At 39.4% G+C, this 27,298-nt stretch overlaps 1 protein-coding gene across 3 annotated transcripts; it reads left to right on the top strand.

Annotated features, from left to right (window-relative positions):
- The first annotated feature begins 526 nt into the window (after window positions 1-526).
- NRDE2 (NRDE-2, necessary for RNA interference, domain containing) lies at window positions 527-25,439 on the top strand. 3 transcript variants are annotated; one of them, XM_052693874.1, is made up of 14 exons: window positions 527-663; window positions 6,909-7,017; window positions 8,208-8,396; window positions 9,366-9,515; window positions 10,095-10,557; window positions 10,724-11,126; window positions 13,997-14,130; window positions 16,204-16,327; window positions 17,665-17,840; window positions 18,414-18,800; window positions 19,830-20,758; window positions 22,606-22,744; window positions 24,221-24,292; window positions 24,713-25,439. In XM_052693874.1, the coding sequence occupies exons 1-14, from the start codon at window positions 585-587 to the stop codon at window positions 24,836-24,838; spliced, it is 3,480 nt and encodes a 1,159-aa protein (XP_052549834.1). In that variant the 5' UTR covers window positions 527-584; the 3' UTR covers window positions 24,839-25,439. The 3 variants fall into 3 exon arrangements, with proteins under 3 accessions (XP_052549834.1, XP_052549835.1, XP_052549836.1); XM_052693875.1 differs by lacking the exons at window positions 24,221-24,292; window positions 24,713-25,439 and having other exon boundaries at window positions 22,611-22,726; XM_052693876.1 differs by lacking the exons at window positions 22,606-22,744; window positions 24,221-24,292; window positions 24,713-25,439 and adding an exon at window positions 22,138-22,594.
- The last annotated feature ends 1,859 nt before the right edge of the window (window positions 25,440-27,298 follow it).

The raw sequence follows: 27,298 nt of genomic DNA, 5'->3' as shown, positions 1-27,298 counted from the left end.
AATTATGTAGAGAAATAAATAGGGATGCTTGCATTTTTCCTCACACTACACACAGTTCATAATTAAACATTCTGCCCAAGAGGTCATAAGAATAAAAGTGTTTGTTGTTTTCCCATCTCCTTTATGGAGGGCTTGCTCATTGATGCTATTTGATATGATAAGCGTCTCCTCCGGTTAGAAAACGTATAAATTCTGCATGTAGGAATAGTTATCCCTCCCCTAAACCGTTGCTAGCGCCATTTGGGATGGACTCTGGCCGGGCAGACCTGCAGTCAGTGTTCGCTCCCAGCGTTCTGCACGAGGGAAAACTGGGCGGTAGGGAAGGAAAGCCTCTGACTGTAGAACCCTCATCCCCTACTCTTCCCTACAGGCTGAACGGCAGCCCCATCAGAAGTTCGGAGAACGCAGGACACCCGCAGCACCGAGCCCGCCTGCCTGCCTTCAGGAATTGCCGCGTTCCCGCCTCCATTTTGGGAGCTGGGGCAGGCGGACTACACCTCCCAGCATGCCCGGCGCCGCAGCGCCATCTTGCTCCGTCGCTCCGCGGGGCACTTCGGGCAGGTACTGCTGGCGAGAGCTGGGACATGGCCTTGTTCCCGGCTTTCGCCGGTGCCCCAGAGCCCGGGGAGGCCCCAGCCGGCAGCAGCGAGGGCTCCAGGAAAGGTAAAGTCACGGGGAATTCTCTTCCTCCCAGTAGCGCTCCGCGGCCCGGCCCTGCTGAGCCCTTCCGCTTGTCTAGGGAGCTTCCTGCGCCGTGCCGGTTCGTGCAGCCCCGCTCTGGCCGGCCGGCCCGCTGTGCCGCTGCTGGGTCCTGTGCGCGGCAACGGCGCTTTGCTTTCAGGGTCCACGGGGAGCGCAACCGATGCCGAGAGCGCGCCGTGAGGGCTGCTTTATAGGGAGGGGCCTCGCTCGCCTTGGCCCCGCCCTCGCCTGCTGCGTTCTCTACTGTGCTTTGGCTGTGCTCGCTTTGATACCAGCTCTGCCTGGAAGCATGGCTGTAGAAATGCCCGTCTTTGTTTGGAAAGTCAGCTTTGTGTCTGGTAGAGAAGGTGTGCTTTGTTTTATGCAGCAAAGGAGTGTTTTTTCCTCGCTAGCCTGGACAGCATAAAAAACAATACTTACTGTGTTATTTCAATTTCCTTAGTCGCATTTAGAGCTGCAAAGGATCATTTTTGGAAGGCTGTTACAGAAATGATGATTCAATTTGTATTTCTGACTGTCATGGTTGCTGTCTAGTGAGTTGTACTTTTATTAAATGAGTAAAGAACTCTATATAATGGAGGGGAAGCTCAAAGATAATTGTTTGTCTGGGGTAGATTTCTTGTATGCTTGGTCCAGTCATCACAGTGAGTTTGTAAGGCTTTTAGGAACACAGGCTGGGTTAGCTTCTTGCCAGGTCCTTACCAGCTCCACATTTCCCTGATGGTATTGCAGCTGTTGGTACTGCAATCTCTGCTGGTACAGAGATGCATTAGCCATGCTGAGAAGCCTTTCTGCTAATTACCCTTGGTGCAGGGAACAGTGGATTGAATAAGATCCCAAATTATAGCTTCTAGGAAGAGAGGAGCTGCTGTGCCAAGCAGAGGTGCAGTGAGATTTCTCTAATAGTGAGGCCTGTGCTTAAATTTTAAAACTCTGATAATGGATCCCTTTAGGTTTGCCATTCAGAATGTGTCACCACAGACTGCCTGTCTAGAAGATCAAGTTACATAGAAGAAGATGTTTGAGGCTTAGTGGCGTAGTTTCAGGTCTAGATTTCTAGATTTTTTTTTTATATATATATTTTTTAATTGTTTACGAGTTACATTTTGGTTTACTGGATGTTTTTTGTATAAATATTGGCATAGCTTTAAGAACTGTCATTTGTTCGTTTTATGTTTTAGCCACTTTCGTACTTAGTTTTCAAGTATCGTGTTTCAGTATAAGTCATAAAAATTAGGTATTAACTCAGAACCACATTTATGGTGGCATATATCAAATTTCACACATTCAGCTTGTGAGAACTTGAGAACTTGATGGGCAACTTCAGTATCTTTGATAGATGGGCTCTGCTTCCTTGGAGCTGATATGAAGCCAAAGTCCATCATGATACGGAGATCACTGAGTATGTGTTTTTTAACGTGATACACTCAGGACTGCTTAGTATTTTTATCATAAAAACTGAGGTAGTAATGTAAACATTCTTGCCCTGTGTGGTTCTTCTCACCTCTGTCTGACATTGTTACAAGCTTTCATAACCTGTTTATATAAATCTAAGTGCTCTCTGGAATAGAAGTTTGGCTGTACTTCGTCCTGTCCTGCTAGATGGTTGAATTTCAGCATCTTCTGGAGTTCAAAGTAATATTGTGTACTTTTTCTTTCAGTTAGATTGTGAAGATTAAGGCTTGATTACAAATTTATCAGTAGCTGTAGTGAACAGAGCAGTGGTAATAATTAACCCCACCAACAATAATGTAAGCATTATGCACAGCATCATTTACAATCCAAAGTATTTTATAGTTAAGATAATGCACTGATTATTGCTAAAAGCAGATTTTCAGGATTCTGAAAGGCAGCAAAAGTTCTTTGCACAACTCTGTAACTCTTAAAAGTTGTCCCTGTAGATATGCACTTTAATTGTTATTATTTTTTATTATTTTGGGGAAAGTATGAAAAACCCCATTAGATTGCTTCTAGAGGAATAACAAGTACATGCATCACAAAATAAATGTTTTATGTCTTTCATTTGTTACGTTCTCTCAGAACATATGTCTGTTTTGTGAGAATACTAAGCTTTTTTGACAACTGACAAGCGAAAAACATTAAGATGGTAGCATATAAAGTTTGGAATCCATTTTGATGTTTGAAATGTTTGTATCCAGCTAACTGATGCACTGGAGAGATTTACAAGGAAGTTTGGGCTTGCATGTTGTGTAATGGAAAAAATAGTTCAGCTCGTTCCAAAGTATTCGATTGGTTTGATTAAATTGTTCAGAAAACACTGTAGTTGGAGAATTCTAACCATTTCACTCATGTGCCCACAGAGACATATTGACTGTGCTACAGGGGTTGGAGCCTGCAGTGTAATTCTTCAATATTTTAAAAATGGAGCTAGATCTCATCTTTCAGGTAAAATGAAGCTACAGGCAGTCAGGGATTAATGCTTATGACCCCATTTCTCAAGGTGAGCTTTCTGTAAGGCAGTGAAACACCCATTTGAGCTATCAAGAAATCTGGTTATGCTCACCACTCTAAGTGTATTGCAACATGTTTAGTGAGTGACTTCACATCAGTAAGGGAGTAACAGGTAAAGCTAATCCAACATCTTAGAACATTGTTAACAACACTTACAGATTTTAGTAGATGTTATTTTGCTATATTTAATGCAGATTTCCTAGGGAAGTGAATCTCATGTTTGCTGGCCTGCTCCCTTAGTATCTCTCTTTTCCCCTTCAATATTTTTAACCCTTTCAATAAATTTCATTTTGAGTGGGAAGTAAAAGTGGCAAATTCAGAGATTTGACAAAAATCTACGGTTGCTTAGAAAAGAGAAATCTGTGTGAGTGCCACTCCTGCAAGAGAGGCTGTAACGCGAATTGAGCTGCTTGGCATTGATCATGCACACGTTGGCCAACTAATAAACATCTGGTGGAGCACAGGTTGCATGCTGCCCTGGCAGTGGTGATGGGATGTGGGGAAGTAGAAGGGTCTGGAGAACCCAGGTAATTCCTGAAGCTGTGGCAGCAGTTGGCAGTAAAAAGGATTTAGGATACAGCTCAGAAATCCAGGCTTCGTTCTTTTGTAAGCTGCAAGATTCATTTGCTGACTTATGAGGGAGAAGGAAAAGCAGGAGTTTCACCAACTCACTCTTCATGTAAGAATGTGATTCCTGTCAGCCTTCCAAACAGAGAAATGTAAAGATGGTGTTTCACTCTTCTGCCAGATCAGCTATAAGTGCTATCGGGAGAGACTTGCAGACTTCAAGAGTGGGTTGTGCCTCAGGGAAATTTATATGGTTGATCAGCCCCAGGTTTTATTGTTTCTTTTAAAGCAGCTGAAGCTTTACTACTTTCTTGATTAAACTGATAAAATGAACAGAGATTTAACAAATAATGCAATTAAAGAGAAATATATATCAGTGAGTTGTGTGGTTTTTTGTTTGTTTTGTTTTTGTTTTAGTTTTCAGACTGACACTGTTAGTGCTGCTAAGGACCTGTACGTCCATTTGAAAATTATTTAGAACCGTAATGCCTTAACTCTCAAGGTTATAAAAGTTAACATACCTGTTGTACAGACATTTTTTCTCCTTGTTTGGGCATTCTGCACCTAATATGTTTACATGGTCAAGTAATATGAAAAATGCATTACCTGCATTAATTATTGGAGGGCCAGATGCTATGCTTTTGAAATCAATGAAAAACCTCTTTTGTGATGTATAACATGTTTAAGATCTTGACCTAACATCTTCTAATGTCGTAGACTTTTTTCATAGTGGTCTGGGTACTGTAAGGCTTGAATTTTGGATCTCATCCCAGCAGTTCTGTGTGCTTATGAAAGAAATTTAACTTCTTTTTGCTTTGGCTTACCTTTTTCTCTGACAAGCCTAAGCCAGTGTTTTATTAAGTGTTGTGAGTATCGGTATTAATATATTTCAAGTGGTTTTGAACCATAATATTTCATTCAAATCAATACAGAACTATATTACAGTAAATTCCTGCCAAAATAAATAACACTAGTAAATGAATTATTACATATTGGAAAGGGAAACAGCAGTTTATCAAATTCTACGGAGAAGATTTTCTTGCCTGGAGTACATTATGAAAGATCTGGCCAGTGACAAATTGGATAATGTTCTGCATGTCTTTGAAATAGATATAATGATTTTGAGGAGCTCTGTCTGCTAGTGAGTTCTAGTTCTTTAGTCATGAGCCTTTACACCACTGACTGCCAACCAGTAAATTTCCCTGCTTTGTTGGGCGGATCTGGGTGATACTATGCAAATCTGAACAGTGATGGATTCTTTTTTAAAGGAATTGGACTTATCCTTTATTTCTGTAAGTAAATAAAGTTCTTATGCACAGATTAGTTGTATTTACTTAAATCTGGAGTTCTCTGGGCTGATTTATCTTCTCTAAATTTGTCTGTGTGTAAGGAACACCAGAGTGTGACCAGCGGAAAAATATTGTAGGGCTGCTTTTTGTTCCTGTATTCCTTTACCCTGCTTCTTCAATACCAACGTGAGCAGAAATAATTGAACGTATGGAAAATAGCAATTTTTTTAAATCAACATCACAGTAAATTAATCTGGTCGAAATATCTCCTGTGCAAAGCAGCGCTCTGCTATGAGACAGTTATTGAATTATCTCAATTAGGGATGGAGTTTTCAGGTTAGAATTTTAGTCCTGTGTGTTTCACATATGGAACAGTTAAGGAATTTCCTTGGAGGGAAATAAAAAAAAAAAGCTTCTTGTGCTGATTGGCACCAAAGGATGGCAATATTTGCCTTAGGTGTGGTGGTTCCAGTTGCCAGGCAGAGGGTCACAATCACATTAGACTGAGTTTTCATCATTCAGTTTTACCTGTTAGGTTTCAGTGAGCTGAGAACAAGAGTGCTGTGCAGGGGGTGGGTCGGGCTGGGCAGAGTGGCTGCATCTCAGCGCCCCAGGATGGAGGTTCAGCATGAGCTGGGAGGAGCTCTCCTTGGGCTTCCCATCTCCTGGGGAATGAGGATGGAGCCGTGCTTGATTATGGGGATTTGAGAGTTCATATTAGGTTAGCAAGCTGCTCTGTAGCCTGCTCCATTTTAAAGCCTTTTGTGGACAACAAGTCAGAGACACGAGACAGGAGAAAGAAGTATGGTATGAAGAGATATTTCTGAAAGAAGAACTCTGAAGGAGGAGAGATGTATGGCTTGGCAGCCAGTGAGTTAGTGCTATTTAAGGATTAGAGTCAGTGTAGTCAAAAACACAAAGACAAGAATGTGACAGGAAGAACATGGAGGCAGAAATGGTTGTAAAGAGCACAGAGATGAAATGCGTTCCTTTTGTCCACTTGCATGGCGTGGCACTGGCAAGGCTGCTGTTACACGCCGTGCTTCTGCTAAATAGCATTCCTCATTAAATGTTAGCAACTTTCACACACTTAGAAATTTCCAGGTTTCCTTTATGAAAATAAGAGTTTTAATATCAGTGAAGTTATGGCAAAACCACATCTTTACATCTTGTCAGCACCTTATCTAATGACTGAAATGTTTGGTCTAGATGCTAAACGCCAACCAAAGCATCCACACGAACATCAGTTAGCCTTTTCTCACACAGTTTCAAAGGGTAATGATACTACAGTGGTTAAAGAACTGAGAATCCAGAGAAATGCTTTGATCTTGTGTAAAACATTTGAGTGTTCTTATCAGTAATGGTTGTCCCTATCAGTAAAATAGTGTTAAATATATTTTCCATACAGTGAATAAAGTGTATTTTGTAATTTTCTAAGTTTGCATATGTTGCATTACATTCATTAACAACTCCTCTCATGTAATTACATCCTTCTCTATTTTTCTTTCAAATTTACTTTCAAAGTTAGAATTTTTCTATGTTAAATGGGCATGGGAGAGATTATTTTTTTCTGAGTATATAGCAGTATATGAAATGTGTTATCTGCTTTCAGTATGAACTTTTAAGTGTTGTTACACAGTGTCTTTTAAAAAACTTAGATTGATGTCTCAAGAAGATTGCAGCTCGTAAACATTTTACCTTGTTGAAACCTGGCGTTCTGCTAAATGGAAATCTGATGGGCTGCTCTCCAACGCTCAACTATTCCTCATGACTTAGTGACATGTGCTGTAAATTTAGCTGTCTGTTGATTACATTAACCCCCCAACTTTAAAAAAACCACAGCAAATTAGTTTGCACCGATCTCCTTTTTACCCGCAGAACTGGACTGGCTTAGTAACCCAAGCTTCTCTACGGAAGATGCCCTGTTACTGCATCAGCGCACTGCAGAAGCTGCAAATCTCACCCCTGAAAAATCACCACTAAGAAGGTAGAATGTACTTCAGTATCTCTTTAATTAAATAGCCTCTTTCTGCTGTCCTGCTTATCTTTTGTTATGTGAGACCAGAATCAGGAGCTTTTAGCGCCGCTTTTCATTTCACTGTTCACTATTTTAAAAGTCCTGAGTTGAGTCATATATAGAAGTATGAATAACACTTCCATGTCCTTTAACTTAAAATAATGAGAAATTATACTTACGTAATTACATTCCCATTTTCATTTTCTCACAGCCACATTTAATTCTTTGTTATTTTGGCAGGAAAGGGGGCTGAGTGATGATTCTTCATTAGCTTCTGAACGTCCTGTGGCCCTTGAAATAATGTAAAGATTAAGGATCATCACTGTGATTATTCTGTGAAAACCAGTTCAGTCAACCATTTCACAGTCAAGTATAGGAATTATTTTACTTTTTAAGAACTAGTTAAAGATGTGAATTAATGAGATATTACATGTATCAAATTGTGCAGCTGCATAGAGCGTGCTCATCACTGAAGTGCCTGATTTTACCCTTTTACAAAAATGTGCTCTCAGCACCATATTTGCTGAAGGGCTGGTTGATTTCAGTACCTTTGCCGGAACAGTTGCTACACTTGACATATCTAGACTACAACTAAAACCTAATAATTTACGGAATCCAGTTGTAGTTGCCAAGTATGAAAACTTAGTCATGTTTAATTTGATACAAGCTCTCATATTCATGTTGACTGTTGGTGGAAATGAGACAGAATGTCTTTATTGTAAGAATCACAGTTGAATACCTCTTTCCGTATGCTTCTGCTTACATTTGCGTGTGTTGTTTGAGATAAATGCCATCACAGTTCTGTTTATCAGTCCTGTATTCTATTTTTTAATACATTTTCAAAATTTTAATGTCACAAAACTAAGGAATCTACAGATTACCCTTCAAATGTAATGATATAATAAACTCACCATGCTTAATTCAACTTTGCAAAATAGTATGTAAAAAAAAATCATGTTGTTTATCATTATTATTATATTGCTGTATGTTATTTACTGCAGATTTATTGTATTTCATTGAATGGCTTGCTGATAACTCTCTTCTCCCAAAATACAGACAGAACAAAGGTGAAGGGGAACATAATTATGAGCTTTCTTACAGTGATGCCTCTTTACAGTTTTACTACTCAGATATCTAAGTATATACCTGTTTCCAAATAGGAATACTTCAAGATCAGATTTATCAGGGGAAAGTGATACAGATGAGAGTCTGAAAAAGTCAACTAAGAAAAGGAAAAAGAAAAAGAAAAAGCATCACCACTCTAAGACAAAAAAGAAAGCCAAGGGGGACTCCAGTAGCAGCGAATCAGACCTGGACACGAAGCACATCAAGGACAAAGCTGCCACAAAGTATGTACTTATTAATGCTATACAGGATCTAAATTCAGTGTATTTTTCACTTTTTTGGGGGTTGTTTTTTTTTTTTTTTTTTTTTTTTTCTGCCTAATGAATGAGATTTTTGCTTCTGGTGTTTGTTTTGTTTATGTTTTTTTCCCTATGCTTTAAGTGATCAAACATATCTTTGAAACAATGAAAAGGAGTTGGAAACACTTGATAGGTTATTTCTGAAATACTGTGACTAAAATATTCTGTGAAGTGCTGTTCTTTAAAACAAAACATGGTCATAATGAAACAGTTTTGAAGATGTTTGGAGACCTATTTTGACTATCTTGAAGGCTTTGAAAGCTGCTGAGGGCTTAAAACTCATTCACTAAGTTAAGTAGTTGTATTGAATTCAGACTGGAAGTTCGTGGTTTCCTCTAGATCTCAGCCAAGTGCAATTTCCACTTGAGTTCTCACATCTACAGGTTGCTCCGAAAGTAATGCCTCCTATTTACTAGAGGAAACCACAACAGATACAAAGAGCACAAGAACACTGTTTGATAGAGCAAATTCTCAACCACAAAATGCTATTTTTCAGCCTCTAATGCCATACCACCATTCTTTGATTCTGTAATCCTCTTACAAGTTATCTTCTTTTTCTTTATTGTAGCATCTTAGTGAGACAATTAAGTTAGAAAAGTATTGTTTTAAAAACATAATTTATCAAGGAATTAATTTGTTAAATCTGTTTATTACTTTTCAGTCCGGTTCTTGAAAATGCTAGACATATTTTTGTTCTCTTTTGATGGCCCTATTTGTGTATTTCTGCTTGGTTGTTTTGTTTTCCTAGTGTTTGACTGACTTTGCAGTAAGGAATCATGTGCCATGGCTTTGGGTAAATTAAGTTATTGTGAACTACAGAAATGCAATGCTTCTTGTTTTTGTAATGCTGAATATGCACATGAATAACTACAATATACTTCTTGTTTTCATCAGTCTAGATGATAAAACATCAAATCTTACCAGCAACCGCTTTGTTTGGCTGGATGATGTCCAGGCTTTCACAGCAGAAACTTTCAGAATAGACAAAAAATCAGACCCTGCAAACTGGGCCTACAAATCCCTGTATCGAGGGGACATTGCAAGGTACAATGAATCTGTTTGTATTGGTATTCAAACTGTCATGGAATCTCTGCAAGACTTGTTAAATTGAGACTGATTGTGAAATGTTTGACAATTCAAATGTGTACGAAGATGAGAAAATATCTGAACAGCTTATTTCAGAGTTTAACTTTGCTTTGGGTGGAAATATCTTAAAATAATTGAAATTATAATTGAAATAATGGGAATAAAGAACATTTTCATATTTTGATGGAACATTTGTTTTGCTGTAGACAGGATTGTTCATCTTTGCCCAATATTGTCTGCCTGGATGGCTTAAAGTGATAGGAAAAAATAATTTTTCCTCTGCAAGCATGACAGATACTGTTGAACTGAGAGTAAGCTTAGAGTGATAGTATAAATTCTGATGTCACTGCAAAAATAATTACATTGGTGCATTAAATAAGAAGAAATTTGCCAAGTTCTTACTCTTTTGAAGCTCTATGCATATGTCATTTGAGTCAATTTGAATTTATGTACTTCTTTCATGTTTTCTTTCAGAAATGAGTTATTTTTTTCTAATGTGTGCTTTAGAAGATGTTTAATTGTATTTTTCCTTCTAAGATACAAAAGGAGAGGAGAGTCCTGTCTTGGCATAGATGCAAAGAAACAGTGTATATCTTGGGACAGCACAACATCAGAGAAGAAGCAATTGCAGAGGCGACCTGAGCGCTACTTCTCAAAGAACAATGTGAAGAGCCTGAACACAGATGGGATTCCTGTTTGCAATAAAAGTTCTCCATCTGAGCCAGCTGCATTTATACCAGTTTTCCATGTGGAAGCCAGCGATCCTTCTGACACAACAGAAGTAAATCCTCTTGGGATTTATGATCCATCAACTACAGAGTGGCTACAAGGAAAAGGGTACAAAGGTGAAGAACGTGAGCCTGTAAACACACAGCAGGCGTTTCAAGAGCCTGGGATAAATGTTAACCCCATTCTAATGACAAAAGTGGAAGAACATAATAAGAAAGTCAGAGAAAACCCAAGAGATATTCAGGCTTGGATGAATTTTGTTTCGTTTCAGGTATGTGTATTGACAGATTGCTTCTTTCTGAGTAATAAGTACACAAACATTATATTTCACTATGAATCTGCTACACAGAACGAGCTGCTAATTCATTTCACAAGTGTCAGCATTCTTCTCGTGATGATTCTTCCTAATTTTGTTGTGATCTTTGTTTTGTTTAAAGGATGAATTAATGAGAGGACCTAGCCCTTATGCCAGTATGGGAGAGCAGGAAGTAAGAAGAAAATCACTGAAGTTAATCTTGGAGAAGAAACTAGCTATTTTAGAGAGGGCAATCGAAAGCAATCCAAGTAACGTTGATCTGAAACTCGCCAGGCTGAATGTTTGCACGGAATTCTGGGAATCACCAGCTGTGATCAAAGAATGGCAGAAGCTAATTTTCATACATCCCAATAATCCAGAGCTGTGGAAGAAATATCTCCTGTTCTGCCAAAGTCAGTTCAGTACCTTTTCTGTTTCTAAAATCAATAGCCTCTATGGAAAATGTTTGACTACCTTGGCAGCTGTACAGGATGGCAGCATGGTATCACATCCTCCGCTGCCTGGCACAGAAGAAGCCATGCTTGGTAAGGCTCTTTCTCTCTGTTTTGTGTTACCACTGGAAAGGTCTTCATAAAAGTTGACTACATTCCCTAGAAGAGTAGATTTTCCTATCTATTATGGGAATTCTGTTACCTTTTCAAAGTCTTGAGTTTTTAGCTGAGAATTAATGCAGATATTCCACCCAAATATGGATGCACCAGATGCTGTCTTTCCCTGAAGATTTTGTGATGTAACATCCAGAAAAGTCTAATGTGCTGAGTAGTTTACAGTACAAATCTCAAGGCTGAAGAAATGCAGTCAACAGCCAAGAGATGTGCTTTATCTTTAAAAAGTGTAAAAAAGAATAAGGGGAAAAAAAAGGTTGGCTTGTGAAAGAAACAATTCCTTTTGTACAAAAGGTTATTGATTAATTACTTGAATACAGAAAACAGAAGGATAGTAAGTTTTCTCAAGAGTCCCAATTAGTAGATTCAGAATCCTGAGCTGTAATAGCATGTGATCATGCCTTTTGTGTTTATTAGATGTGTTTATCTACCAGTTAGAGTTTATTATATAATTATCCCTAGAAGGATAGTTAGTCGGATGGTTAGGATGCTGGACTGGATCCAGGGAAGAAGCAGGTTTTGCTCAGTTCTGGCACAGCCTTTAAATTTATTTGGAGCCAAAGGAATGTGACATATCCCATTTCAATTATGCTTGTCTACCTCCAAGAGTCACTGTGATCATTAATCTATGAATACCCTGAGGGGGGAAATAATAGTATCACCATGAATATGGGTTTATTTGTCTATTGCGATGTAGTTCATGCTGCTTCATTTGTGGCACAGTTGAAGAAGTCTCTATTTTTGTCCAAATCCTGTAACTGCTGTTTGAGAAATGATGCTATCTGTTATACAGCATCCAATCTGGGATTTTAAGGTTGAGTTGCTGGGTTATAAACTATTTTCAATTTCAGATCTGTTACAGTCTTCTGATTCATTTTGGATCAAGCACTGGAAAATGTGCTGTAAAGGAAAAGTCCTGTGCTGGCAGGTGGCTGTTGCACTGCCTGGTATTTTCTGATTGGTCAGACTGCTTCTGATTTCTAATATTTCAATCACTTTGTACACCAATTGCAATGGCTGCTTTTCAGGATAGATGTTTCATTCAGCCTTCTGTATTTTGCAAACAGAATGGTTTTTCTTTCATTTTTTCCCTGTGCAGAATGTATGTGACTTGGTAACTGCTATGAGAAACTTTTTTTTCTATCATCTCTTCAACTAATTGAATATTTTTATGTTGATTGATGGTTTCAGAAAACTTGTTTCTTGACATGTCTACCTTTATAGATAGTTAGAAAAGAAAATCAACCCGTCTTGTGTTTCAGTTCACTCTTAATTTCTACTTACGTATTAACACTGTAGCCATTTGTTTACAAGCACTGCTGAGGATTTTTCCCCCTTTTTTTTTTTTTTTTTTTTCCCTTTGTTTTTCTGGATTTCTTACTTCCCTCTCTCCCACTGCACTTTGAAATTCAAGTAATAGGAGTGGAGAAGCTTCCAGTGTGGAGTTTTTTTGGTCTGACAGGTGCTTTGGTTGTTTGTTTGCTTGTTTCAGTACGCCTGTGCGATTCTTCAGCTAATTTTGAGCTGACAGCGTACTTACTAGGCAAATGACCATTTTCTTCATTTATTGTTAACATGAATGCACTATGAATTTCACAAATGAGCTATGAGAGGAATAGCACTGTAGATGTATGGTGGACTTCTGTCTTCAACCTTTGACCTTTGATTGTGATTAAATCTAAGAGCTGGTTTTAAATAGTGTTGGACTGCGCCATCTAGTGTGCAGTTCCGTGCAGTGCATTGGACTTTGCTTGGAAATAATTATTTGTTAAAAACGTTAAGGAAGTAGGTTAGTTTTGTTTTAAAATTATAGGCCAGTTTTCAAACTGTTTAATAGAACTTGTTACATTTTAAATTTACTGGGATCCCTGAATGTAAAGCAAGTGAAAATAAGCATTCTCGGGTTTTGCTGTGGGAAGGGAGTCCTACTTCTAAAATTGTATGTAGAGGTCTGGGCAGAAACATCCGTATCTTTTAGGTTCCTCTGCAGAAGGGTCTTAGCATTGTGGAGTGAACCAAATACCCATTCATGATGTCTTCAGTATTTACCACCAAAAAATGCTCATCTTTGTTTTGCTTCAAGTATGTGTTGCTTTTTTTATCACACAGAAAATCTTAGCTTATCATTTATTTTTGGCTTCTGTTTAGCAGCAGGACCCAATGAAGTAATCTCTTTCATCACAAAATTTTAATCAAACTTCATTAGCTAGGAAACAACATTTTCTTCCCCGTGGCAGTTAAATACCAGAATTGATGGGAAAATTGTCTGCACTGGTTACAATGCTTTGGAGGATTTGTTAGGTGCATTACACACGCTTCTTGTTGTTTAAATACCTTCAGGAATCTCTTTAAGTCTTTCTTCTTTATCAGAAACAATTGGTGGCTCTGCAGGATGATTTATTTAAACACCTAGTCTGTATGTTTTACCTGAATTCCAAGTTCTGTATGCATGCATCTGATGTAAATCTGAATATAAGACAAAAGGGGTAAGATGCTTGCCACTTCTTAATATAAATAGATAGACAAAAGGATCAGAATCAGTTACATAAACATACATTGTTATGTGTGTATCTAAACATGACATTGAGAGGATTTCAGATTGATCAGGCTACAACACTTTTGACATGCTTTGATGCCAGTTATTCCCATCTTTTGGATTTTGGTATCGTTCCAGAACAATTACACTGCACAGCACTCCAATTAGGGTTTTGTATTTTTGTGGGCTGTAATAAAATACTTCACAACAAAACCCTTTGAAATATTAACTCTTCATCTCCTTTACTTCGCAGCTATCTTTATTCAGCAGTGCCACTTTCTGAGACAAGCTGGCCATTCGGAGAAGGCTGTGTCTTTGTTTCAGGCTCTGATTGACTTCACCTTCTTTAAACCTGACAGCGTAAAAGATCTGCCAACAAAGGGACAGGTAGCAATTTCTATTTAAACGTGTTTATGTCCTTGTGCATTACAGAGAATGCTGTGGCCGAAAAATATTGGTGAAATTTAGGGACTTGGGGAAAATATTTTGAATCACAGCTTTCTTTGTGGTTCTTCAAGGTGGTGCCTGCATTGGAAAAATGCTTGTGGGTCCTCTGAAACTGTGTGTCAAACTGATGCTTCCACTATACATAATGGAAGTGAAATAACCAGTAATTTCTTGTCCTCTTTCTTACTAATAAAGATGGAGAAAATTCAGCTGGCTGACCAAAGTCTGGGTATTAGTGCTTTCCTACTTTTTCCCAGAGTAGCCTGTTGTTGTCTTGTTACTGTTGTTGATGGAGAAAGCTGAAAGGACCTATACATTAGAGCTTTTTGTGCTAGACAGTTCTTGTAGCCTTTCTTAGGTTCTCCTTTACATGTTCTCAGTAACTCTTTGACATTTACATGGGGAGCATCTTCATGCTTTAAAACATCTTTTAGTTTTCCCATGATATTCCATTCAGCACATCCTATGTAAGTATTAAATCACTTCTGTCTAGATTTGCTCAGGAGATTGTTAGGCACAGGCCCCAGTAACAGTCAGCTATTATTCAGAGAGTGGGTCATTGCCAGCATAGCATCCTCCCACTGATTTGCTGGGAGCCACTTCCTTTTTAATGAGTGGTGGAGAGAGGCACCAGCTAAGCAGTTAGCCTGCTGTAAGTGACAAAAATTAGGTAATATTAAAAATCCTTTTATTACCCCACCTTCTCTAGCATCTGCTACTTAGCTACCATTTTTTTGTTCTCTAAATCAACACCACTGACTACCAGGGAAGCCATTTTGGAGTTTAGATAATACCAGCATCCTCTTAAAGTGCCAGAAGTTTAGACTTCAGTTATTGTGCAGGATGGTAGGTGTGGTATAGTTACACACACAAAAACTGAGTTACACTTCCAATCATACAAAAAATGGTGTGATTATTTGTAGTGTTCAGAAAATCATAAGAATGCAGATGGAAACAAATCAGAATTAACAGGACAGTATCTAGGCCTGGGAAGTGCAATTACTGAAAATAAGAAAATGCTAGATTTACAGTTGGTTGAACCTCTCTAATTCTGCCTTCTTTTAGAAACATTATGACTCAGTCTTGAATTCATTGTTTCCGTACTGTTTCTGCAATTCACTTTCTCACTTGGTGCAAAGAATAAATCCATAAGGACCAGAAATTAGATTTTGCAGTTGCTGTAAACCCTGCATTTTCTAATATGTTGATGCTTACTTTTTCTTAGAGTAAATTTTGTTGTTAACATTTGTATTCGAGTCCCATGTCAATGTCCATTCCAAGGTTTGGTACACAGTAGAAGCATGTAATAGAAGAGATGGTAGTAAGAGCTAAGTATACAGAAATTGGGGTAGGAGTTGAATCTAAAGAGGAGGAGATGGTAGTAAGAGCTAAGTATACAGAAATTGGGGTAGGAGTTGAATCTAAAGAGGAGAAGACTGCATACAGGCAGTGACAGAGTTAGGCCCAGAACCATGGACTTTTGACTCACTGGAAAAAGCCGTAAGGTTGTTGATCATCTTGAAACCTGAGAGATGATTAACTGATCTTTTCTTCTTGATCTCAGTCCACTCGTGTTTGTGTCTGACTGTAGCATTTTGATTTGACCATAGCAGTATGGTTATCTGAATCATTGCTGCTTGAACCAATTTCTTCATGGATCCAAAAAAGATGTGAGGAGGGAAAATTTGGGTTCAGAGAGCCCCATCGTGAGGACTTCAGATCCTTATCCTTGAAGAATCTGCAAAGGACATTTGACAAAAAAAAAAAAAAAAGTCTTCTGCTTTCTGTAAAGCTTAATACCTTTTCAAAATGCTCATTATGCTAATAAGCACAGCTGACACAGCTGTGCTGTGCCACATGTGTAACCAAAGGATTTGAGTTGCTGCGGATTGTTAAGCAGCATCTAACAAAAACTTCAGATACAACCAAAGTTGATTTAGTCTGTCTGTATTATAGCAAAAATTATTTTTCTAAATATGTTCTGTTCTTGTTTCCCCTGCCCAAAAACAACAGGTGGAATTCTTTGAACCCTTTTGGGATAGTGGAGAACCACGAATTGGAGAAAAAGGAGCAAGAGGCTGGAGAGCATGGATGCACCAACAAGAAAAGGGTGGCTGGGTTGCTCTTGACACTCCTGGTACGCCCATATCAGTGTGTGTAGTTGTGTGTCATTGTGTTCTTCTAAAAAGTTCATTTAGAATGATGCAAGCTATTTCTTCTCATGTTTTTGCGTAGAAGCATTAGCAAGCTCAAGATGAACTATATCACACTTCAAAAATGTGTCTGAGTGTTTTATGTCCCCTATTGTTTATGGAATGCTGCTGTCCTTCCTAGGGAAGAGAAAGGAGGGAGATGGGAAGGGACATCCTGCAGTCTGTTCTGAAAGGCATGACTGTTTGGTTCAGACCTGTGCCCATCTAAAGTAAAAGGAAGCTCTTAACACTCTGTTATCACAGAGCAGCTAGGATTATATTATTTAGATGATAGCTGCCTATGCATTTCCTAGTTTAATTGTAGGAGCATATGAGTTTGGTTTCTTACAGCAAATAATAGTAGCAATAGTAGCAATAAAAGGAATAGCAATAAAAGGAAAACTTTGCCTTTCTCTGTGTGACACAGAGAATAAAGGAATTGCTTCTTCCTCTGACTAGAGTGCTTCTGAGGCAGGCAACATGTAGAAGTGAAGGTTGCTGTCTCAACAAGGGATGCAAAAAACACCTCCTTGCTGCTTAGTCTCACCCTGTCCTGTCATCTTCAGTGCTTCCCTTCATGTCAAGACTATTTCTTAAACAGATACATCTTTTCTTTAACTTACAAGTGCTCATCAGTTACAGCACAAAATTAAGGTGTGCTGTCACAGAAAAAATACTCTAGTAACATCTAAGTGTCTAAGATCTAAGATCAGCAAAGGTGGTTAAAAAAAAAAAGGCTGTGGTTAAACACTTCTTTTTGTCTCTGTTTGACCACATTGGTTTCTGTTACACGTTGCTTACAATTTTGTAATACAAGATATTTCAAAGCAACATTGCCAAGCATTGTTTTTAATGTTTGACATCATAATAATATTTTTTACTTACAGCATTTTTCTCATGAATATTCATAAAACACATTTGAGATAGCACGGTAAGGTATGAAGGTATGAAGTGAAGAATCCTACACTGCATGAAAAGGCTGCTGGTTATAAACTGCTGTTGTCAAGTATCCCACAGCCTGCTGGCATTTAATTTTATTCTCTATGAGAAAGTTTGAATGCTGACATTGATTCACTCGTTCAAAAAGTTTAGAAACAGTACAGAGTTGGTGTCAAAGCCCAGAGCTCCGATATAAAAATGTTCAGCACAGTCGTATGTCTGCTTGATTAGCACTGTATTTGTTTACATTTGTAAATAGTTACACTGTATGTCAAATAGATTTGGTAGATTAATTTTTCTTTAATAATGGTGCATTGTGGGGCGTGCCCTGATTTGTTTTTAGACGATGATGATGAAGAAGAAATAGATGAGGATGAAGAAATAAAGGATAAAACTCTCCCCAAGTGGCACATTTGGATGGATATTGAATATTCTCGTGAATCAAGACATTGGTTACCTTGGAGGCCAGACAAAACCAAAAATCAAGCAGAAGAAGACTGTGAAGATCCAGAAAGACAGGTCACTATAGCAAAGTAAAACAAGGGGCGATTAAAAAATTACCCTTGCATTTGAGTTCATTGCCAATGGGTATTTTTAAAGGAGTAATTCTTTTTTTTTCAATTGTTTGGAATTCAAAATTCACCTGAGGTTTGGTGCTGACTCTGCTGAAATCGTTGGGGATGCTATGGTAAACTTAGGAAAGGGCTGTAGGCAAACAGTCTGTCTTTGTGTTCTGTGGTTTCCCTCATCTGTTACAGATCAGAAACGTCACGGATCTTCTGTTTAAAAAGATATCTGCACTAAATAAACAAAGGCTTTGTTGCCTGCAGCTAGCTTCAAGTCACATAGTTGGAAACTTTTTCTTCTTGGGAGCTGGGTCAAGTCAAACATTGATTTTCAAATAAAAATGTGTTAAATGTCCTCATCAGTATCTTCTCTAGACCTGTTTTTAATTTGAATCAAATTCCTTACTATTTAATAGTAATTATAAATCCTTTTTGGCTTCAAAAGCTTCTTTAGTTAGTTAAGTTGCAGGTTTGTTGAATTTTGATTGCATAAACTAACTGAGTTTGTTTTTAATTTTATCTTTAGGTATTATTTGATGATCTTGGGCCATCTTTAATCCAGCTTTCTAATCCGGACATTCAGCATCAATTAGTGTATTCATTTTTGCAATTCCTGGGAGTTCCATGTATAAGTAAGCTCTTTCCTCCCAACCTCTATGTTGCCATGGATGAAAATAATGTCTTTGACAACGTGCTTTCTGATGAAAAGCCACTGACTTCTATTGATACGCCGCTTTCTGGATTCAGCAGTATTGGTCATATGGACACGATGCTAAGGAGGAGACATCACATAGGCCACTGTAAAGATGGAGAGGAGTTCATACAGAATGTTTTTCACGTTCTATCTCCATTGTTTTCAGGAAAGGAAAAATCAAACCTGTCCATTTGTTGGTTACAGTATGAAATATCTAAGGTAAGGAGGAATCTGCATATAATTGCTTTTATGCTGTGTAACTTTCTTGTGTGTTTACATCTGAGTAAAATAAATACTGAGGAAAATTAAGTCTTATAGGACTGGGTATTCAAAGTAGTAAATGCCAGCTAAGAAAAGGAAAGAAACAAACCCTGTTCTTCAGTCTGTGTTACATGGACACATATTTTCATGGAATAAAATATTTGTTGCAGTCTTGGATGGATGTTAGTATATTGTCTCCTGCTATGAGATACTTCATATGCTAGGCAAGAATGGATGCAAATTGTTTTTTACAAGGCAGAGTGTGTGAGCCAAGTACTTTCATCAGTGCTCTTCAAAGTGCATATTCCCCAGTACCATGGTATGATCACCCTATCAGGACAAGGTGATAAGGTGTATGACTTCCTGTGTGAGTTACAATTGCAGTGTTATTGGAGGAAGTAACTCCTTATCACTTGAGCATGCATTTAGTTACGTAACACTGTTTGAATAGATTCCCACTGAAGTCAAGTTTGTCCTAACCTTTAAGAAACTTTAACGCTGTGTTTACCATATGGAGAAGTTCCCTGTCTCTTGCCCAAAGAGTACCTAACCAGGAAGTCTCCAATGAAACCTGCAGGCTTTTCCCAAAAACATATTTCTGCTGTGAAAGCTACTTGAAGGTTTAATTGTGCTGGTCATAAGTTGCTTCTACTTGCATCTCATATTTTGTTCTGGACCACTGCAGATTAGCAGCTCCTTTTTTTTTGACTGTTTGGCCTTTGAAAGGAGTGGCATTTGATAATATTTAATGTATGCAGTGGCAGGCACAAGAATCATAAGCCTGCATAATTTGGGTGTGTAGAAGGGAGCTGTTGACACACAACTCTTGACAGCTTTACTCAATAGCATCAGATTTGGCCAGTGGTGAAATGCAGAATGATGTGAAATCAAAGACAACGATGAAATAAAAACAACGGCCAAATCTCACAGTATATTTTTTGTTTCCTCACCTGTCTCAGAACACGTTCTGCTTATTCTCCCCTGCAGGTAGTTCAGTGTATTCAAACAAAAAAGAAGAAGAAGCTGAAAGCTCAAGGGAGGAAAAGTAAAAAATTGGCCAAGAATCTCCTTAAAGCACCTGACAACAGAAATAACCTCGCTCTCTGGAAACTCTACGCCTACCTGGAGTGGCTGCTTGGTAACACTGACGATGCTAGGAAGGTGTTTGACACAGCCCTCTGCACAGCAGGGACGGGAGGACTGAAGAGTCCCCAGCTGTGCAGCCTCAGTCTGCTTTATGCCCAGCTGGAAGTGGAGCTACTGCAAAGCCTAGAAGGAGCTGTTACGTCACGTGCTGTTCATGTGTTGACCAAACTGACTGAAAGCGGACCATACGTGCCCTACAACGGACAAGTGCTGCCTGTTGGCGTCTTGAAAGCTCGTAAGACATACGAGCATGCACTGCAAGATTCTTTCAGTAAGGCACCGGTTTCTGAGCAGGATCGGGCCAGTAATTCTAATCAACTGGTTAACTTAGTTGGCTGTTACACAGTGTTCCAGTATTTGACTGTTGGAATTGATGCTGCAGAATTAGTGTGTGCGCAGGCTTTGGAAAAGCTTGAAGCTTCTCATGTACAGAAATGTGAAAATACTGCAGGGACTTCCAGCATTCAGCATTTTCCCACTGCTCTTGAGGCTGTCACACTGCTGCGTGCAAATTTACTCAGATTCCACATGAAAATTAGTGCTTATCCTTTGAGTCCTTTGCGAGAAGCACTAACAGAGGCCCTCAAACAGTTTCCTAGCAACCAGGCTCTATGGAGAGCATACATCCAGAGCCAGAAGAAGTCTCACAGTGCTAGCAAGGCACGGAGGTTTTTCGATGGTGTCACAAGGTCTGCTAACTCTTTAGAGCCGTGGCTGTTTGCCATCCAAGCAGAGCAGATGAGAAAAAAACTTATTGAGAATGTCCAGAGGTAATATCTTGCAGCTCATTATGATTATGCTTTTCTTTTAACATATCTGATTGCTTTACAGAGGAGAGGAAACACTACTATCATTCTTATTTTGCAGATGAAGAATCTGTGACTAAGCAGAGTTCTTTGTCCAAGGCTGGACAGTGAGACGGAATCCTGAACAGAGTTACAGGCCTAGATTTTAGTCTTATGCCCTTTCTGCTGGATCAGATGGTGTATCGCTTGTGTTGGGCTACTTAGCACTGGCAGCAGGATGGTGCACAGCTTTAAGTAACTTTTAAATAGCTCTATCTGTTCAGATGGTCAAAACAGACATAAGCTTAGAGATGGCTGCATTTCAGTACATCGAGCAAGAAGTACTGTAACACAGAGCTGCATCACGGCCTCTTGCTGAGCTCACAGCCCTACTTCACTTCTTTGTCACAGCACAGTTGTGGCAGATCTGTTTCCAGAGTGAGTGCTTGAGAGTACAGTTCTCATACAGGGCTGTTACGAGGTGGAAGAGGCTGGAAATTTCCAGAATTTGCAGCGTGGTCTGGACTCAGATATTTTTTCTTGGGGAAGGAAGAAAAGGTTGGAGTTGTGAGGAATAGAAGTGTGTGTTTATTCTTAAAACTAGGTCTCCTTAACTTGAACTTGTCTACTCATCACTGGGAGGTACCTTTCTAGTGCTACCTACATACCCCAGTGTTGGCAGCTTGGTTCTTTGTGCTTCCCATAGAAGCAGAAATTTCTAGGAAAATGATATCTTGAACGTACACAGCTGTAAGCTTCCCATATTAGCACTTCATGAAATTACAGAGTTATCAGTATGCATTGAAACAAGTGTGCCCACTTCATGCTTTGCCATAGTCTGGCAACAGGCATGCACTCAAGACAGTGACATTTCTGAGCAGTCAGTGAGTGTGATCCTAAACTGTAATTAGAATTCTACAGCCATCAGATGTAAAGTAGGATTATAATTTGATTTGCTGTTAATTACAGACCGACAGTGTGATGGGTTTTCATTACTGTTACTGGAAACCCATGTTAAAATCCCAGAATGATTATTTTCTCTGTGACATTTAGTTCTTTTCTGGATCATTCTGTTGGTGTAGCTGTTCCCATAGATCACACTTCTATAGAGACGAGTTGGATGTTGCAAGAGTAGAGAGATGACCTCTGAGTCAAGGAAAACACACAGGGTGAGACTGCCCCAAGTCTGCCCCAAGTGCTGCAGACTCCTTCCTTCAATGCAAACATCAAAAATAAGGCAGTCTGTATCAGCTGTAGGTAGAAAGTAATTGCTAAAAAACAAACAAACAAACCCCTCTTGTTACGTCTGGAAAATGTAGGATTTGAAACTGTGAAAAATAAAATGGTTTTCTACTTAATCACAGTTGAGATTCAGAGCTGTAACCCAGGGCTTGATCCAAAACAAAGGTGCCAGTGGTGAATCTGAACAGACATCAAAAGGCAGCTTGCTGACATGGGCTCAAATTTGGGTTGCTGTGCCAAATTTCAAAGGATGCATCATCTTGAATGAAGACTAAAGATAAGTGGTTTAAGATCAGATGATAGCAGATCATTGCTCTCAGAGAAATTTTCTACTCCCTTTGAAGGAGCTGCTCTGTGAATACAGAAAAATTCTTTGATTTATCTGCTTTTAATGGATGTTTCTCCTTAGAAAAATCACTGATTGGATTAGCGAGTACTACAGATATGTTTTATAACATTCAGATGTTATAGCCTGAAGTACAAACCCCTATGCATAGACAGTGCCTTGATTTCTACCCTCTTTCATCTGGATGTGGTCTTTAGCTTGTGTTTAAGTGACTGTGTTTTTCTTCCCCCCCTCTGTGTTCCAGGGCAGATGTTGGTGAAATATATACCACTATTCCTGAAACTGGGTTAACAAATAGGATTATCTCTCTATTTGAACATGCGATTCAGAGTGAAAATGGCACCCACTGTCCCTTGCTGTGGAGAATGTATTTGAACTTTCTGGTAAGAAGAGGGTGTCAGTTTTACTGTATTTATCATATCTGGAATTTCTCATCAGCACAGTATATACAATACCACAGGAAAAAAGGAACGTGAAACACTGCTTATGTCGTTTTCAAGGTGTTACATTTTTGAATTATAATGCTGCTTATTGTTTGCAGTATTAAGGAAAACTTAATTCATATGAATTACAAGGAGTGATAGCTTCTGATAATGTGGTTTCATATAGATGCTAGCAATTTCTTGCCTTTCCAGGTAACCTTTGCCAGTGCTCAGGCACATATACAGAAGCGCTGCCTGATGTTCAGATGGCACCTCCTGTGTTCCAGTTTGTACCCAATGCCTCTTGTCCTGGCACTGGGCACCACTGAGAAGAGCTGCCTTAGTCCTCTTTGCAGCCTCCATTCATTTAGTTGTATGAGCCAAGATCCTCCTGAGCCCGCTCTTTCTAAGCTCAACATTCCCAGCTCCGTCGGCCTCCCTCATGGGAGAGATGTTCCAATCTTTGTGGTCCTTCATTGGCCTCCCTTCAGCACACCCACATCTCTGTTGTGCTGGGAGCCCAAAACAGGCCAAAGCATCCCAGAACTGGCTTTGGCAGCACCGAGCCAGCAGTTCAGCCAGATTTCAGCACAGCTCTGAGAGCGGAGCTTCCAGTAATGAAACGCATTGCTATTCAATAAAGAACTCAGTAAAGAGAACAGCACACCAGAACTAGTTGCTGCAAGCAACGTGTCAATGATACGAGAAAGAATTTCTGGATTTTAGGAACTGACATGGAATCTGGTTTTCAGCAGTAGTCAGAGCAAGAGAAAATGTGAGCTTGTGACTGAAGAGCCCTTATTCTCCAAACATCTCAAAACAATTGGTGTATCTTTGGTATCTTAGAATTATTGGGTTTTTTTGGAGTTGTCATAAAATCCCATACCTGTAAGGTGTTTTTGAAAGCAGCCCAACTCAAAAAATTTCAAGAGACTGTAAATGCTTTTACCCATAACTGGAATGACTGTTAAGTTAAGCAGACTGGCTCAGCATTCTGATCTCTCTGCCTCTTTTTGAAAAAATTCATAGCTGTGTTTTCCTTATCAAATAGTTGAATAGATCGAGGGAGAAGTTGTAACTCCTTCCAGACATGCCATTTAACTTGCTCATTTTCATATGTAAGGGGATCCAACCTTAACAAGTCATACTGAGAAGTACACACCAGTACACAAAAGGAATGCATTATCACCTCTGTGGTACCAAAGATGCTCCTGTGGTGGAAGCTGTGGGTTGTGAATTTGCACTGAAACCCCCTTCAGACATCTCCAGTTGCACAGCGTGACCGATCCAACGGTACAGCTATTACTATTTGTAGCTGTAAGGGCTCCTCAGTAGAGGAACACCAAGCTTTACAGTAGTAATTTCCTTGCTAAAATAGCTGTTCTGTTATTTCAGCCATGACTGTATGCAAACGTGAACACTTTTTTCCTCACACAGGTTTCAGTTGGAAAAAAAGAAAAGAGTAAAGGATTGTTTTATAAAGCCATTCAAAGCTGTCCTTGGGCAAAGGTAAGCATAGGAATAAAAAAGCCTGTTACCACTCTAGTTTTTGAAGTTGTATTTTTTTTTAAAGTAATAATTTAGTAGTTATCATAATGACCAACATGTAAATGAAAGTAGACCTTTCTGAAGAACTACTGTAAGACTTCCTGCAAAAGATAAACATCTGAAATGGAGGCAAACATAACAATCAGCACCGAAAAGTGCTGCATGAGATGAGGAGATAACAGTTCTCTCTGTGTGACCCAGAGGCAGCTGAGTCTTGCAAACCAAATTTAACATAAGCACAGCAGAAGCATATAGGCAAGTTAAAATGCAACTGTTCTTGTATACAGGGCTCCAGGGCTGTTTGCGTGTCTGCCTGCTTCCCCTATCTGTGTTGCTCTGACAGAAAGATGGCAAGTTCTCATTCCCACACTGCCTCTCTAGGTACTCTACATGGACGCAGTGGAATACTTCCCTGAGCAGCTGCAGGAGACGCTTGATCTCATGACTGAAAAAGAATTAAGAGTGCGGGTACCTATGGAAGAGCTGGATCTACTACTAGAGGTTTAAGATAAGGATGAAGAAAATACAAAGCCAGTTCTAAAGCTAACACTTAGAACTCTTTTCAAACAAGAACTCTGTTGTGACTTGAGTATTGTCTACTCCTCAAGCTTTTGTACAACTTGCTACCAAAATGGAGTTCTAGCTGCAAGCATTCTGGGATCAAGAACTGCACTTAGCCCACAAAAATGCATCCACTCACTGAAGTAGCGCTGACTTCCACAGGATTCTCTTACAAACCCTCTTACAAACACAGTCCTGTTGTACACCACTCACATTTCTCATTCCATTGATTGAAGTTACATTCCCTAGAGTTCAGCAGAGATTCCATACGCGCTAACTACACCTTGTGAGCCGCACAGGAAATAAACATCTGCCCCTCAGGTACCCCACTCTTCCAGTTGGCAGACCTCAGTAATTTCCTCCAGTTTGGTACTCATGTGTATTTAAGTACCAAGTCACAGCAAGTTACATCTGTTCATGAACAGTTGGTAAAAGCCAAATCTCATCTTCGACAGACACCTGTTATGGACTTGTATTGGAATGTTTTGACAAATGGCTTTTGATATGAATATTTATGAAATACATACCTTAATTTTTATAATTCAAATGGAACTTGAGTTATTTTTTCTTAATCTTATTGTGAATTTTAAAATTAAATTGTATCACTAGAACATCTCAATGCAGCCCATTTTTAATCAAGACTGTATAATTGATTACTCTCTCTCAATGCAAATCTAAGCAGTTATCATAAGAGAAAGGTCTGTTCTGTATTCAATCCTGTCCAAAGAAAGTAGAATTGTGAAAGCACATCCTCAGTAACTAGCTTCTATTCCAAAAAACTTTAGGCAAGCTCACGGATAAACAGTATGAAATGAGGTAATGATTTAACAATATAATTATGCTGTATTTATTCTGTAAGACAATATATGAAAGTACCCAAACAACTGCATTAAGCATCCCTCTCTTGACATTCAAGTACTCAGAAGTTAGACCATCGTGTGAAACAGAGTAGCTGCAGCTACTGAGCGCCCCAAACTGCTTCAGAAGGTTTTAGGACAAGAGCAGCAACTGGCAGTAAGAGCACAGAAACCGCAGAATTGCGCAGAAATGCAGAAAGAAGAAAGGAACTCACCTAACTGGAGAGGAGGCTCTCTGGCCGTTCAGCAATCCTCCACCAGCAGCAGCCAAAGTACAAGAGATGTTCCCCTTCCAGTAGGTGGCCCTTACATGAGCCCAGGGTTTCTCCCTGGTTCCACCCCTCCTGGTCACATGGGGAGCACAGGTGTGAACAATTTGCCCGTGCTCCTTGAGGCCACAGCCCTTCACCAGGTGCTCAATCACCACCTGAAGCTAACTGTGCCCCTGAAGTCTGTTATTTTTAAATTCAACACTTCTCTCATATACCAAGGAGTCCTGAAATGGAGGTAGGAATTATTTTGTGCACCAAATCAAAACTTGTGGATGTTTAACTTGTTTCTGCTCTCCCATCAGAGCAGAATGCCACTTCCTCTGAAGTTCTAGAAAGGGGGAGAAGGGCAGCACAGCTGTGCTTCTGTTTATTTTTCAGTCACCTTTTTCTTCCATGCATTCTCCCTCTCAGGGGTCCTGTTCCTCCTTAGCACGGTTCTTCCTGGTGCACTGCTCATGCTGCTCACTCACTGGAGCCCCTGAAGTTAAGTCCCGCCTTCAATTCAGACCTGCTATATTTTTTTCTGTATGGGGAACATGCTGGCTTTATTACTTTAATCTTTTTTTTTCCTTGAGTTCCAAAATATTGGATAAAGAGGCAGAAATTCTGCTGCAAAAGGTAGGAATTAAGTTTTTCAAACATATGCTGCTTCTTCAGCTACTCTCATGGCATTCAGTGTACAAGAAGGCAGTTCTAGATTTTGCACAACACAGTGCAGCTTCCCTTCTCAGCTGCACCATCCCCTCCGTGGTGGTTGCTTCCAGCACTAACAACCACGTTCCCCCTTCCTCCTCCCAATCCCGCCCCCCTCCCCGCCAAAATAAAAAGTACAGCCTTGTTTACCACAGGTTATAAAGCCCCTGAGCTCCACAAGCCATGATGAGGCCAGCTGTCACAATAAAAAAGTGCTTGCCTAACAACTCTCTGGCTTCTCATTCCCAGTGAGACACACCTCAGGTTCACAAGAATGTAACACAACTTTTTGCCTTCCTTTTTTCCCCTCTTTCTCTACAGCTGAAAACAACTCTATTTCAGGGTTCCTCTCGTCCACATGCATACATCTCCAGTCATACATAGGGTGAGTTTTTAGCAATAAATCACATAATTGTAACATGAAAAACCAATAGCTCTTGGCCTTGCTGCTGCCATTGTTGTCACAGCACTGCAACACTTCATGTGTAACCTCCTCATTTCTGTTACTGGCTGCCTTTTGCACCCACATAAAGAAACCATAAAGTTTCCACAGCAAAGACTGCGTTCTGTATACTGAACAACTG

Source organism: Tympanuchus pallidicinctus, unplaced genomic scaffold (genome assembly GCF_026119805.1).
Source record: "Tympanuchus pallidicinctus isolate F22 unplaced genomic scaffold, pur_lepc_1.0 scaffold3, whole genome shotgun sequence".
NCBI lineage: Eukaryota > Metazoa > Chordata > Aves > Galliformes > Phasianidae > Tympanuchus > Tympanuchus pallidicinctus.
This window is presented reverse-complemented; position numbering and strand designations above follow the sequence as displayed.